Raw genomic sequence first — 13,048 nt, 5'->3', positions numbered from 1 at the left:
AAGTTGATGTAAAGATTTTAAATTTAAAAAATAAATGGTGAATTGGAGTATGCAAAAACCGTTACCAAATCTAAAAATATAACAAATGTTTTCTGTTTACAAATAGAACAGGATAAAACTTCTTTTTTTTTTACTATGTGAAAGTTTTCTGTAATAATTTAAAAAACTTAAAAAAAAAAAAAAAAAAAAAATAAAATACGTTTTGGTAGGAACACTTTCAAAAGAGTAGAACAAAAGCACAGCGTTCCTGAAAAGTTAAATTTTAAAGGCGTCGAAACAATCCGTGGATATCAACGGGCACCTTTTGTTCACTTTGCTGCTCTACATTTCCCCGGCAGCTGCGACCCCAAAAAGCCCCTCCTCCCACTTTCGCAGTCCATAAATTACAATACTAAAGGAGCAAAATTACAATAGAGCCAGGTATTTGGGTCAATTTTCATTGTCTTTGTTTTATTTCGACATGCAAAACAGAAGTGGCGCAAATTTAAGGTTTGCCGGGGCAAAAGAAAAAAAAAACTGTTGCATACCGCGGGGCGAACGAAGTGGTGACTGTACTTTTAAAACTCAGTTAATGAGATACAGCTGCACTTCTCCAAGATGCAAAGAAGCAAGTGCACACAATGAATTCAAGAACTACAGTGTCATAATATTCTTTCGGCAGGTTTTTCCTCTTATAGAACTGAGTGGATGCAATACTAATAGTCCCCTGCTTTTCGGTGTCAAGTTAGTAGATATTCTTCGAAATGGAGGTTGTGTAATGGATGAGTGGGGTCAGTCCCTTTTGCTAGTGTTGCTTTCGGAGCTCTGTTTTTGAATTAAATTCTAGTGGGTTTTAAGTGGCTTTGTATTCTGTCTGGTTCTTGAAGGAGTGGTAGTCGCTATAGAGTTGCTGGGCCTCGCTCTTAAAGTTGTTTTTCATGTCGTGTTTGAACTGCTTAATCAGCCCCAGGCGAAAGGAGAAGTTGTCCTTGAGGATGTTCATTTTCCTCTGGTACTCCGCCTTGGCGGATCGCTGCAGGATGGCCACGAGCACGGATCGTGAAGGCCTTCTTTCCGATGAAGTGCTGTGACGGCTATGCGGTTATTAATCTAAAATTGGTTATATACATCTCTTATTTAATCGTATTGCTTTCTCACCTGGATAAGCACGTGGCTTGGCTAACATCTTGGAGCATTTCCAAGCAGTTTTTCCTTTTCTGCTCTTCCTTCCTAATGGCTTCAGCTTCCTTGGCGTTCATCTCATCGCTCAATCTCCTGTTTTCCTCCTCGGCCACAATGCCACTGAAATATTTTTCCATGTCCTCTCTAATCGTATTCAGCGGATCGTTTGGCTGGGTAAGTTGATATGCAGCTTTTATTTGTGTTGTTTCCTTGGGCTTTTTCATTTCCTCCTGAATTTTTGGTGTTGGTGCAGAATTTTCCGACATTTGGTCCTGCTTTTCCGAATCAGGAGTGGTGTGCTGTTCCTCTTTGATAACTGGTTCCTTGGCATTGATAAGTTCTTCATTTTCCATTTTCCCGCTAAGGCTCTTCAGATTTTCCTCGCGTTCCTTATTATCCTTGAGATTTTCTTTATTTTCCTGGGGCTTTGTTTCCACTGTGAGAGTTTTATTTGACACCGCATCATTTAACACTTCTTTACTGTTTTCCTTTGTTATTTTTCGAATCCTTAAATCCGAGTCTTTATTTATTTCTGTATTTATGATCTCGGTTCCAGAGATTTTCGTTTTTGCTATAGATATATTACATTCACTGGATTCTTTTGCCGCGTACACCTGTTGTCCTTGGGCTTCCGACACATCCTGGGCGTTTTCTTCGTTCTTCTCTGCTCCGGTTTCATTGTCGACTTTTGATTGATCCTTTTTTAATTCCTTTTTAATCTGGTCAAGTGAATCTTTAGAATCTGACAAATCCAATAAATTCTTGTGCTCTTTCTGTGCACTTGCTGGTTTCATCTTGTCTGGTGGCGATATTATTTGATTATTTAGAATTCTGGTCTCTTCCATTTTGCAAGTCGAAATTTTGTGTTTTATTGTGTTTGATTTTACACAAAAAAATTGACCCGTTTGGATTCACATTATTTGATGACTGACTGGGATTCCGGTTGGCAGTTTAAAGAAAAGTTCAAAGGCTAATTTGATCCTTTACTTTTTGTGATAACAGCGAAACAAAAGGCATTCTGTGTAGAAATCTTCAAAGCCAAAACAACTTTGTTCACAGCCCGCGGCATTTGGGATCCGAATCAGGCCACAAAAAAACATTTCCCACAAAAGTTTCCTTCCGACTGCCCCTAGGTATTCCGTAAAAATAAAAGGCAAAGAAACATAAACATAAACAAAAACAAAGCCGGACAGAATTCTTATCGCCTTCATTTATTATGCAAAGTTTGCTTGCCTCTGAAAATTCCATCTGCATGCAAAAGGCTTGAAACTGATTTCTCCAGGTTTGACCTGGGATCAGGGTTAATCAAGGAACACATTCATCAAATTGCCACGCAACACGAGCCCACGGCATGCAATGCCACACAAATATTTAAAACATTTTTTAAATAGTGAGAAATTATAACAAAATTGAAACAGAAACAGAAAAAATGTGTGCTAGCTTTGACAGCATAAATTAAATTTTAAAAACAATAGAAAGCTTCTTTGGCAGTGCTCTGTGAAGGAAAATGGGGGCTGTAAAATTTTAATAAGTTTTCTTTGGAGGTAACGGCTGTTCCTATATCTAAGCTCAAAAACCCCGGTCTTTAACTGCCACATTTGCTTCCTCCATTGCTCTGTAGTCTATAATGCAACATTTGCGCAACGAGAACAGTTTTTTTGGTGGCATAGAAATGGGTTTTGCGTCTAGACAACTGAGGGTTAGGGAAATTGGGGGTTCTGACTGCTTCTACTGCTGCTGCTTCTGGTGATGCGGCAATTTCGCCCCACGTATCCGTCTGGAGCGATTGTGTGTGGTGGTCTGAGATTTGGAATACAGTCAGCTGGCAGTTTCGGGGCCTTACGTGGCTTAGCACGGCCCGAAGGAACATGGTCTGCATGGCTAATAAGCGGCTGCAGCAAGGTCTGGAATTCGGCTGAATAGTGGTGTCGATATCTATTCCAATATACTGGAAAATGTCTTTATTGGGTTAAATAAAATTATGACTGATCAATCATAAATTAATCAAATTAAAAATATATTTTTAAAAATGTCTGCTGTAGTTTAACGTACATATATAAAAAAATATTGAAAAATATTATTTCCTATAGAAATGCCCATATAATAAATGCTAATATTTAAAAACAATAATTCGATAGTTTTGAAAATATCATTTTAATTTTTGTTTAATTTTATAATTAAATTTGAAGATAAATATGATTTTTTTTAGATTTAGAATATTTGTTTAATGTTTTTTTAAATGGTTTCCCTGAGAAGATCAAAAAGCTTAGCCGCGGTGTTTTAAAATAAAACATTTAATTGTTCTTCAAAAAAAAAAAATGATTTGCCTAAAAACATTTTCTGAAATAAGCAATCGATTTTTAAATGTGGTTTGTGATTCTCACAATTTTTGGCGTGGCCTTTTAACTTATAGCAGCTCTTTTTTGGCAAACTGGCATTTCATCTTTGGCCTGCGATTAGCATGCACATTTAGTCCGCCACACTAACCGCATTTGCAGCCGCACCCCCCGGAACCCCCTTTGAATCCCCTGTGCCGTGCAATTAATGGAAATCAATGTGCCAATGAACTCGTCAATGAACTCGTTATCAACAGCTAATGGAGCGGGTTTTCCAACGGTTTTCGACATGCGAGCACGCGAACCCGAAAGTTTCAATTGCCGTGCTGCACATGCCACGCCCCCTCGCCTGTCGGCGCCTTTTCTTTGGCGGATCACGAAGTTATTACAATTATTATTATTTTTCTTGTGCTGTTTATGCATATTTTGGGTCACGCACGATGCGGCAAACTGTCAGCCGGAAACGGAATTGATTATCGGCGCTACCGAATCCGGCTTTTAGCGGTTCCACTCCCCCGAACTCCTTTTTACCCCTGCCCCTCGGTTTTTTATCTGTTTGCGTGCCTTGTTGTCGTTTGCCTGTTGTGCATTCGGCATTCGGTGGCATTTAATGACTTAATTTGGCCGGCTGGTCCGTTGTTGTGCTGGAAAATGCAGGCTAAATCCTCTAGAGTTGCGGCAAGCCCAAGTTGTAGCATTGTGCTCCATTTCATTTAAGGACAAGAAAGGAAAGCAAACTTCGGGCGGAGCCGAAGTTGATATACCCTTGCAGAATATTCTGTAAATTATATTCTCCAAATTTATTTATATGATGCATTCTTAATACTCATAAAAAATCCCAACTTCCCAACTTTAAAAACACCAAAGTTATGGCATTTCCAATCGTTCAGTTATATGGCAGCTACAAGATATAGTCGGCCGATCCTTATGAAATTTGGTAGGTCGGATTGATTGGCGAAAAATTAAACCCATAGATAATCCCAACTTTCTAACTTTACAAACACCAAAGTTATGGCATTTCCGATCAATCAGTTATATGGCGGCTATAGGATATAGTCGCCCGATCCTTATGAAATTTGATAGTTCAGACTGATTGGCCAAAAATAAAACCCATAGAAAATTACAACTTCCTAACTTCAAAAACACCAAAGTTATGGCATTTCCGATCGTTCAGTTATATGACAGCTATACGATATAGTGGCCCGATCCGGCTCGTTCCGACTTATATACTACCTGCAATAGAAAGACAACTTTTGGGAAAGTTTCAAGCAGATAGCTTTAAAACTGAGGGACTAGTTTGCGTAGAAACGGACGGACGGACAGACGGACAGACGGACGGACAGACGGACGGACAGACGGACGGACAGACGGACATGGCTAGATCGACTCTCCTGGTGATGCTGATCAAGAATATATATACTTTATAGGGTCGGAAATGTCTCCTTCACTGCGTTGCAAACTTTTGACTGAAATTATAATACCCTCTGCAAGGGTATAAATATACATTTTTTAAAATTGATGTACATAAGTCAACAAATTAAAGCATGTTAATAGGAAATTATACAAATTCCAAAATATGCTTTAAAAATGTGAACATGTAAAGCGAATGTGGATCAAATTTGTAAGGAATGTTTTTCTCTTACCTAAAATCCTATGCCTTATTATAAGATATTATTTTTAGAATTTGGGATCTAGGTGGCTTCGAATCTATCAATAGTACTTTTGGACCCCATTCAAAAAAGATCTCATTTACATTTTCGGAATTCCCTCAAAATTGTAACGTAAACTCTTTGGCTATTTCGAAAAACAAAATGACTGACAAGGAGGCGTAAGTTAAGAGCAGGCTAAGAAGACCCAGAGTTGAGTCATTAATCCGTTTCCATATGCTCTAAATCTGGCCTTCTTCTGCAACTTTTCCTGTCTTTTTTCGTATCCTTTTCTTTGGACCTATTTCTTATTAAAGATCGTCGACCCGAGGCCATAAACCAGGGATGCAGTTCAGTACAGCCGTCGGAACGCCAGAAACCAAACGCAGGATGCTCCTCTATAGACGACTTTTGAGCCGAGAGTTGGCTCGCGATGGCAAAAATACACAGGAAATCGTAAGGGCGAGAAATCGAAGGCTTTTGGACCAGGATCAGGGAAGATTTCCCAAGTCCTGAAAATAACCACGTTCAGTATTCCAAATTTGTTTGGTAGAAGAGTTTACGTTCACGCATTCAAGAAAGAGTCCCACAAATAGTCTCGCTTTTCTTGTTTATTTCGGTCAGATTCATTCTAAATAAATTGGTATATTGATAATCTTTTTTTTTTAATTTTTACCCAATATTGTTTACCCGCCATGATTATTACAAACACTCAAATTCAAACCACTTTAATTTCCCATTCCTGCGACATTCGCAATTGGGCGGCGAAAGCAATTTTGTTTAGCCAGTGCACTTTTTGCGGTTTTAACAGTTTATAATAAAGTGTTTGCCAGACACACAAAACAATCCCAAATAAATAACAGCAGCAGCATCCAGAGGAGTCAGCTTGTGGCATCCCCCCGGTGGCAAAGATAAATACAATAAAAAACAAACCGTTGAGAGTGGCGCAGAGGCTTTTAATTGCCATCAGGCGCCAACTGTTACCATTTGTGAACTCAGTCAACTTTTATTTATTTATGTAAATTTGTTTTGGCTTTTTCGGGATGCACAATATTTGTCGCAAAATTGGCAGAAGCTCGTCGAAACTTTGACCGTTTTGGAGTCGCGAACACCGACAGTTTGATGGCTGAAAAAACAAATTGAAATTGTTTTGACAATTGGCGCAGCATCAGTGTAAAAATCGCTATAGAAAAATGTTAGAAAGGCAATTTGCAACGGCTCATGGACTAACTAATTGGCAAGCCAACATAGATCCCCAGAGAAGGGACAACTTTGCCCATTTGCGGCATACACACTTAATATGACAATTGTTTTGGGAGCCAGAACTGAATTTTTATTACGTGCTCTCAGCGATTCTCACGTTTTGGCTTCGGTTATAGCTGGGTAAAAATATAATTTCAACTTGTGAAAATTAATTAAATTAACTAGCGACGTATCGAGAACATCTTAAAGTTGTTGATGGGCAAAGGTTCGTTCTCGGAGAACACTGCCTTTTCAATCACCGAACGAGGGCTGCCCTTGTGTTGCAACCAGTATTTCCTAAAAAAAAGAGAGTTCTATTACCAGTCTTAAAATCTTTCTTTCTCATTTACATATCAGTCATTTGATCCAAGGATCCTTCAAGCATTCCCTGTACAGTTCCCCGAGCTGTGTTCATGCACCAGCCTGTGATGCCCAACTCTTTGGCCTTTTTTGGGTATGCTAAAGGTTCAACAGTGAATTCGATTGGAAAACAAATTATAAAAATTTAAACTCTCACCTTTCGGAAGAAAACACCTAACAAACGATAGAATTATTTAAATAAATATAGGAGTAATTAAATATGCATTATCTTACCCTGTACGTGACCAAATACTTCAAATTGGCAACAAAAGACTTGTCTTACATCATTTTTTTGAACAGCCTTCGGCGATGGTTTCGCCAATTTTGGAGAAGTAGATATTGACTTATTAATTTGGCTGCTCATTGTTAAATAAATTTGTTATGCTTTAATACCAACTGAATGCTATTGGTGCCTTGTTTGATTCAATATATTTGAAGTTTCATTCTGAGCTGCTGACTGAATAAGTTTTCAAAGGTATTGCGGGTAGTGGTTTGTGAATTTAAAGTTCTGGAAAACTGTATTCGCAATTTACCAGTTGTGCGAATTCGTCTTCCATTAAAAATAACAATACTTTTCACGGCAATTTGGCAGCGCTGATTCTCCATCATATCTCTGCGAACTGGAATACTTTTCCGCCGAGAGGGAAGACCTTTCCATGCGCTTCTTCTCTTACCACTTCCGGTTCGTTAAGTTAAACGGCTGGCCACGGGGAAGACGACTCCAACATGAGTCTGAAGAGGAGCGGGAATGATCCGAAAGGTGGCCAAAGGAGCAGATGACGCATTTTGGAGAGGTTTAGGGTGTTCGCCGAGTTCGCTGAGTTCGCCGCCTCAGTGAAAACTTCAATAAAACGTTTGACGCCGGAGGCGAACTGACATTTTCCATTAAGTGCAGACAGCTACCGAAAAAAAATGGAAACAGCAGAATGCCAGCAGCTCATTTGAAAGGGAAGTGGGGATTGGGTGGGGGAAAACTTTTATATTCCTGAGAGTTTTGTGGTGTAGTCACGTGTCGGTCGTTCTTTTTGTTGACTGTTGATTATGATGATGCCCTGGTTCCTAATGCGGCCCAGTCACGGCAGGCATTGACCAACTATCCGAGAGGATCCGAGTAATTGAAGCTGGCCAAGTTCTCCTCGGCTCGGTTCGCCATCATCAAAGTGCCATCAACAGGCAGTCCTGGCTGCTCCCTCAAGGATGTGCCTGCTCCTCTTTTCTTTATCAGTTACCCAGCAACTTTCGCTACAATAACATTTATTTTGAAAATATTCGCAGAGCGCTTCCATCGCCTTTCTTCTGCTGTCAGCTCTTTGGGGACATTTTGAAGTGTCGCCAATGTGGAAAAGTAATCAGAAAATATTTTGTCAGCTTCAGTTGCAGTAGCTGGCGAAACTTTCCACTTGCCACTTAAAGTGCTCCAGTCGCAAGTTGGAATTGAAGAGCGCCACTCAAACAACCGCAGAGTATTCCCAACTTTAGCTCAAATATTGGATTAGCAAATTGACGTTTATGCAATTTGATTTACCTACCGCAACGGCCAAATTAAATTTCCAGCCTGCGGCGCTTTTTCGAACCATTTCACAGCGCAAATTCGTTACAAATTGCTGACACAATGGAAATTTGCATAAAATTTCCATATGCATTTGTCGAAAGCGAAAGGACAAATTCGGCAGAGCTGTGATGGTTGAAAAAGGCGCAGGATTTATGAGCAGTCGGGGCGGGTATTCCCGCGCGGGGCATAAATTTAATGGCCAAAAAAAAACACGGCCAGGTGGGGCGGACCAGTCCGAGGTGTAAACAAGGCTCTTAATTTGCATTCGCCGGGTTAGCAGTTAATTTATTTGCAAGTCGCTCTAAAAAAGCCGCAGTGAGCCGGCTAACTTCTTTCCGCCGCCCTCGAGTTCTCAACCAATTTTCATTAAAGCTTATAAATTGTTGTTTATGACCTCTCACCCCACGAATGTCCCAAAGGGGATCTCTCTGTCTGGGCATCGTCATGGGCTTTAGACTTCATTTCATATTCATGGTCGCGCCGAATTCGCCAAAACTCCATCTTCCGATTTCTGCAGTTGGTCCTTTGTCCCCGGTCCTTGTTTTTGTTTCCGTTAATAAACTTTGGCAATTTCTGGGACTTTAGCCGGCAAATCGAGACAGCAGGAGAAAGAGATATGTCTAAAGATAAGACCAAGTTTTCACTTTCACAACGAGGAAACACTTTGATACCTCTATAAATTCCCTTATAGTTTCAATAGTTTCTGGCGTTGGCTTTTCCTGTTTACCTGTTCTTATCCATTTAGCCCATCATTCTTCGATGCTGCAAAGCGAAAAATATGTGCAGGAAAAGTGAAAAAGTTGTGACAGAAAACCTGCCTCAATATAATTGCATTACTCGTGGCTGTCGCAGGTGGAAAAGCGAAAAAACAAAAATAACTGAAAACGTATTCACATACACGTATACTTTTATACAGACGTATGTATATTGTAAGCCGCAAGGACCACAGGACCGCATTGAGACCACAATCCTCACCTTGGCAGGAGATCCCAACTCAGTTTTCCCAGCAAGACGACTTTTCATATTTTCCCCAACCCGTCAAGGCGTGAATGGCTGTGGGGGGAATGCTTTGGGTTTTCTTTTTCAGACCTTTTACACAGAAAAAAATAGTACTTAATATTTAAATACTTGTATTTTATATACAACTTAGTCATAATTGAATTAAATAATATTAAGTCAAATTGTAACAATAATTTTCCCTGTTATTAACTTTAAATTAAACTACTGTTGAAAATAACTCATCCAAAATTTATGGATACTATTTTTCTCTGTAGCCATAGAGAAATCGAGTAGGGAGGGAAGTGAGCTCCTTGGGCGGGCAAATCCTTTTTCTTAACCCAAGCGTGCACATACTTCAAGTGTGCTTAACCCACACTTAGTCTCTGTCTGAGAAACTCCAACCCCGCCTGCGAACCCGTGAAAATCTCCCATGTTTGATGTGGTCTCTGCACCACAAATCACCAGGGCGGCAGTGTCTGGAATTTATGCGCCTTCTCAGGAAGCTCTGAATGTGCCTGTTCTGTATGGACGGGAGTGTGAGAGTGGCGGTTATGTCTGTGATTTTGCCCTGCCACGCCCTAATCTGACACTGATGTACACCATGCCATTGGGCGGCCACTACTACGCATTCAAGCGGAACGCTCCGAGATGCGATGAGCTGGGACTCTTGGGAGCCCACTTGGTCGAGTGGCTCAAAAAAACCTTGGACAGTCGTCACCCGCGACAACCCAACCAGCTCAGCTAGTGAGCTTTTCACATGTTTCCATACATTTTTCATCTTCCACTGCCAACGTCACTTTCATATTTTCGGTTTTTTCGGGTCTCGAGTTGTGTAAATATTTTTACAAAATTATTTTACGCTTGATTGGAACGTGAAACGGAACGGGAAATCACTTATGACATTTTGCCTTTTTTTCTGGTGTGGCTCTTTTGATTATTGATTTAGGGTTCAGTAATTTTGTGGGTGACAAAATGAAGTGAAAAAGGGAATTTAATTTAAATTACAAATATCCATTTTTTCTTCTGTTAAAATAAAATAAAGATACCCACTTAAAGCTTATTTTCTTACAACAGTCATTTTTTAAGGACTGACTGAAAAAATTCAACAATAATTTAACTTTAATTAAATAAAATTGTATATAAAGTATATTATTTTATAATTAATAGTTACAATCAAGGAGGAACATATCCGAAGGCTTTTATGTCGCTCATGATAAGCCATAAAAGGCAAGCCGAAAATTGAATCTTACAATGTCGGAGCATGTATTTCTAATGCGCTCAAAGTTTACAACTTCGAGTTATAAAATTTACAAATTATCCGCTCTCAAGTGCGGACTTTGGCATCATATGCTGCAGCTTGTTGCCGGCAACAAAGTCCTTTTCCACTTTGCTCCTGCTGTGTGCGATGTTTCAAGTTGAAACCAGGATACAAGGTAGTATCGGCAAGTGTATGTGTGTCCAGGCGAATCCATCCTGCAGCAGGCCCGTACAATAAACTGATTGTAACTGCAATCAGTTAGCAGACAAAGCAACAGAACTCGACTCGAGCCAACTACAAAGGCGACGACTGTTTGCCAAGTTGTAATAAAGTTTGGTAAACAAGTTGCCCCACACACTCAGGATCTCAGACTCGAACACACAATAAGAAGCAGGAGCTGCCTGTAAACCGAGAGTCCCAATCTGTGAGCTTCCACTTTTCCCATCCCATTGCCATTACTCACACTCCAGTTTCCCGGGCTGCTTCGAACTTATCTTAAATTCTAATGCAATAGCAGGGGGAACATTTTCAGGTGTGCTCTGCAAAGATTTCAAGCTAAGGCTCTCAGTATCCTTCCATTTCCTCGTAAGGTTCGTTCCTTTCACGTGGATCCGCCATTTTGCCACTCCTTTGTGTGTGTAAGTGGCAAACAAATGCATCGCTCTGGCCCACCATATAGATAATAAAGCACTCGGCAATCGGTTGCCCGGGCTTTCAGTTCTCAGTTTCCCACTCGTAGCTGAAAAATGGTATGGCATGGTTTCTGCCGTTTGCTACGTGACGCTTATCAAATGCATCAGATCCCGAACCAGAGAACATTTTCAGGAAATGAAAAAAACATTCGAGCACTACATCCACAATGTGTGTGCTCAAATTTCCTCTTCATTGCCTTAACGATTTCTGATCGGGAGTTTTTGTAATACCATGGAAGTCGAGGATGATGCATTTTTTGATTGCTACATATTTATTTATTTATTACAATACTTTTTTAGTTACAAAACTCAGTTCCTTTTTTCGAGCCGTTCTTGTATACAAATATTTTTTAATATACATAATACCTTTAAATTAATAAGAAAAACAGAATATCCTTCATTTGTTTTAAAACCATTTTTGAAGTCAAGCTTTAAAGGACTTTTGATATATTTTTAATATGCCATAATAACAAGGTCATGTTTTGACTTTCTTTTTGGATCTAAAAATTACTTTTTTATTACTTTAAGTTTTCCTTTTTTATATTTACTTACTATATTAAAAAGTTAGTTAAAAGAAACCACTAATTTATCTTAGATTTCAGGGCTTAATAGAGCTTAGGGCTTAGTAGAGTATCTCGTATTCTTCTTGTGTTTTATTCTTTTTTTCAGCTACCAAAGTTTTCTTTTTTTCTGTGCAGTGCATCAGTCGTGAAGCCTTTATTCCTGCCGGCTCTTGTTTGGCAGTTGTTTTGCTGTTCGCCAGTTTGTTTATTTAATGCTATTCACTTATCCTGCATGTGCAGACCGAGTGACTAGCTGACTAGCTGACTGACTTACTGCTCACTTCTCACTGAGGTTGAAACGTGCCCGACCGCCAGGATAAGCTGCATCCCAGTGCTTTTCCCGCAAGTGAGCAATTCGAGCCTCACTGCTATTGCCGCATTCATTAGCCAACTTAACGCCTTTAATTAAATGCCTGAAGATGAAGGACCCCAGACCGCGCCCCTCGCACTGCCTGTTATTCGACGATTACACGATGATGGCATTCCTAATTGCTCTCTGGCCTTTAATTCCATGCCCATATTTGCTAATGCAATTATTGCGCATAATTATGCGTTTATTGAACAAATGGAATCAGTGCGGTGGGAGGGGAAAATTAATTGGAAATGGGCAGAAAGGGATACAGTTTACAATAGACAGTGGCAGACAGTTAGTCAATCGTAGAAATTCCATTTAATAGACCCTCCTGGCAGGTCCTGAATTCATCCCTTTGGGTTCGGTGATTGTTTGTCCATATCGCCAGCTGTGTGAAAGTTTGTCGGCCACAACCGAAATTGCATTATTGGTTAAATATTTTTGGCCAGCTGCGGATTCTGTTGCCTGGCCAACTGCAGATGGTCGATTGCATTTTAACAGCGTTGGCTTTTCTGCGGTCCAACTTGGCGGCTGCGGATGGAAAATCTGTTAATGAAGTGGCGCACAAGTGGAGCAGCAATAATGATGTGGTGCAGAGTATTTCGGGAAAATGTTTAGCCAGCAAACTGAAGAGGCGATAGAAGTGGGATGAAGAATATACATTGTGGAGAACTCAGTGAGGTACTGATAGAATGACTGAACTGGTCATTCAACATTTGTGGTTTTTGTAATTTAAAAGCTCGTATGGGAATGATACGTTTGTTACTAATTTATAGGTATTTTATTTAAAATGTCTTTTTTCATTTATATAAAAATTAAAAATTTATAGGTCCTTGATGCCTCAATTTTTGAAATGTTTAATATCAATTAACATAAGTCCAACTAGA

The 13,048-nt window shown here is 39.8% G+C and overlaps 4 protein-coding genes across 7 annotated transcripts in view; 2 read left to right on the top strand and 2 right to left on the bottom strand.

Moving 5' to 3' along the window:
* Positions 1-13,048, top strand: part of LOC108044482 (E3 ubiquitin-protein ligase TRIM9) — a 95,053-nt gene that overhangs the window by 34,452 nt on the left and 47,553 nt on the right. The window lies entirely within an intron of this gene.
* LOC108047534 (polyamine-modulated factor 1-binding protein 1) lies at positions 424-2,320 on the bottom strand. Of its 3 annotated transcripts, none has more exons than XM_017127745.2 (2): positions 1,138-2,307; positions 424-1,064 (listed from the first exon to the last, which is right to left on the bottom strand). In XM_017127745.2, the coding sequence occupies exons 1-2, from the start codon at positions 2,004-2,006 to the stop codon at positions 833-835; spliced, it is 1,101 nt and encodes a 366-aa protein (XP_016983234.2). In that variant the 5' UTR covers positions 2,007-2,307; the 3' UTR covers positions 424-832. The 3 variants fall into 3 exon arrangements, with proteins under 3 accessions (XP_016983234.2, XP_016983233.2, XP_016983235.2); XM_017127744.2 differs by having other exon boundaries at positions 424-1,073; positions 1,138-2,268; XM_017127746.2 differs by having other exon boundaries at positions 957-1,089; positions 1,138-2,320.
* Positions 5,168-5,798, top strand: LOC108047532. Its single transcript, XM_017127743.2, has 2 exons — positions 5,168-5,325; positions 5,461-5,798. The coding sequence occupies exons 1-2, from the start codon at positions 5,309-5,311 to the stop codon at positions 5,657-5,659; spliced, it is 216 nt and encodes a 71-aa protein (XP_016983232.2). The 5' UTR covers positions 5,168-5,308; the 3' UTR covers positions 5,660-5,798.
* LOC108037853 (acylphosphatase-2) lies at positions 6,115-7,166 on the bottom strand. The gene is given in 5 exon segments (XM_017114511.2): positions 6,115-6,682; positions 6,736-6,838; positions 6,841-6,844; positions 6,903-6,919; positions 6,980-7,166. Coding segments are annotated over 5 exon segments (369 nt in total). The 5' UTR covers positions 7,110-7,166; the 3' UTR covers positions 6,115-6,567.

Source organism: Drosophila rhopaloa, unplaced genomic scaffold (genome assembly GCF_018152115.1).
Source record: "Drosophila rhopaloa isolate 14029-0021.01 unplaced genomic scaffold, ASM1815211v1 contig_2, whole genome shotgun sequence".
Classification (NCBI taxonomy): domain Eukaryota; kingdom Metazoa; phylum Arthropoda; class Insecta; order Diptera; family Drosophilidae; genus Drosophila; species Drosophila rhopaloa.
Note: the sequence above shows the minus strand (reverse complement) of the source record. Positions and strands in the feature narration are given on the sequence as shown.

Excerpts from the sequence above, each read along its gene's own strand:
- LOC108047534 (XM_017127744.2), bottom strand. The coding sequence starts at position 2,006 with ATGGAAGAGACCAGAATTCTAAATAATCAAATAATATCGCCACCAGAC. Across the intron at positions 1,074-1,137 it reads CAAGCCACGTGCTTATCCAG|CCGTCACAGCACTTCATCGG; the intron begins GTGAGAAAGCAA and ends ATAACCGCATAG.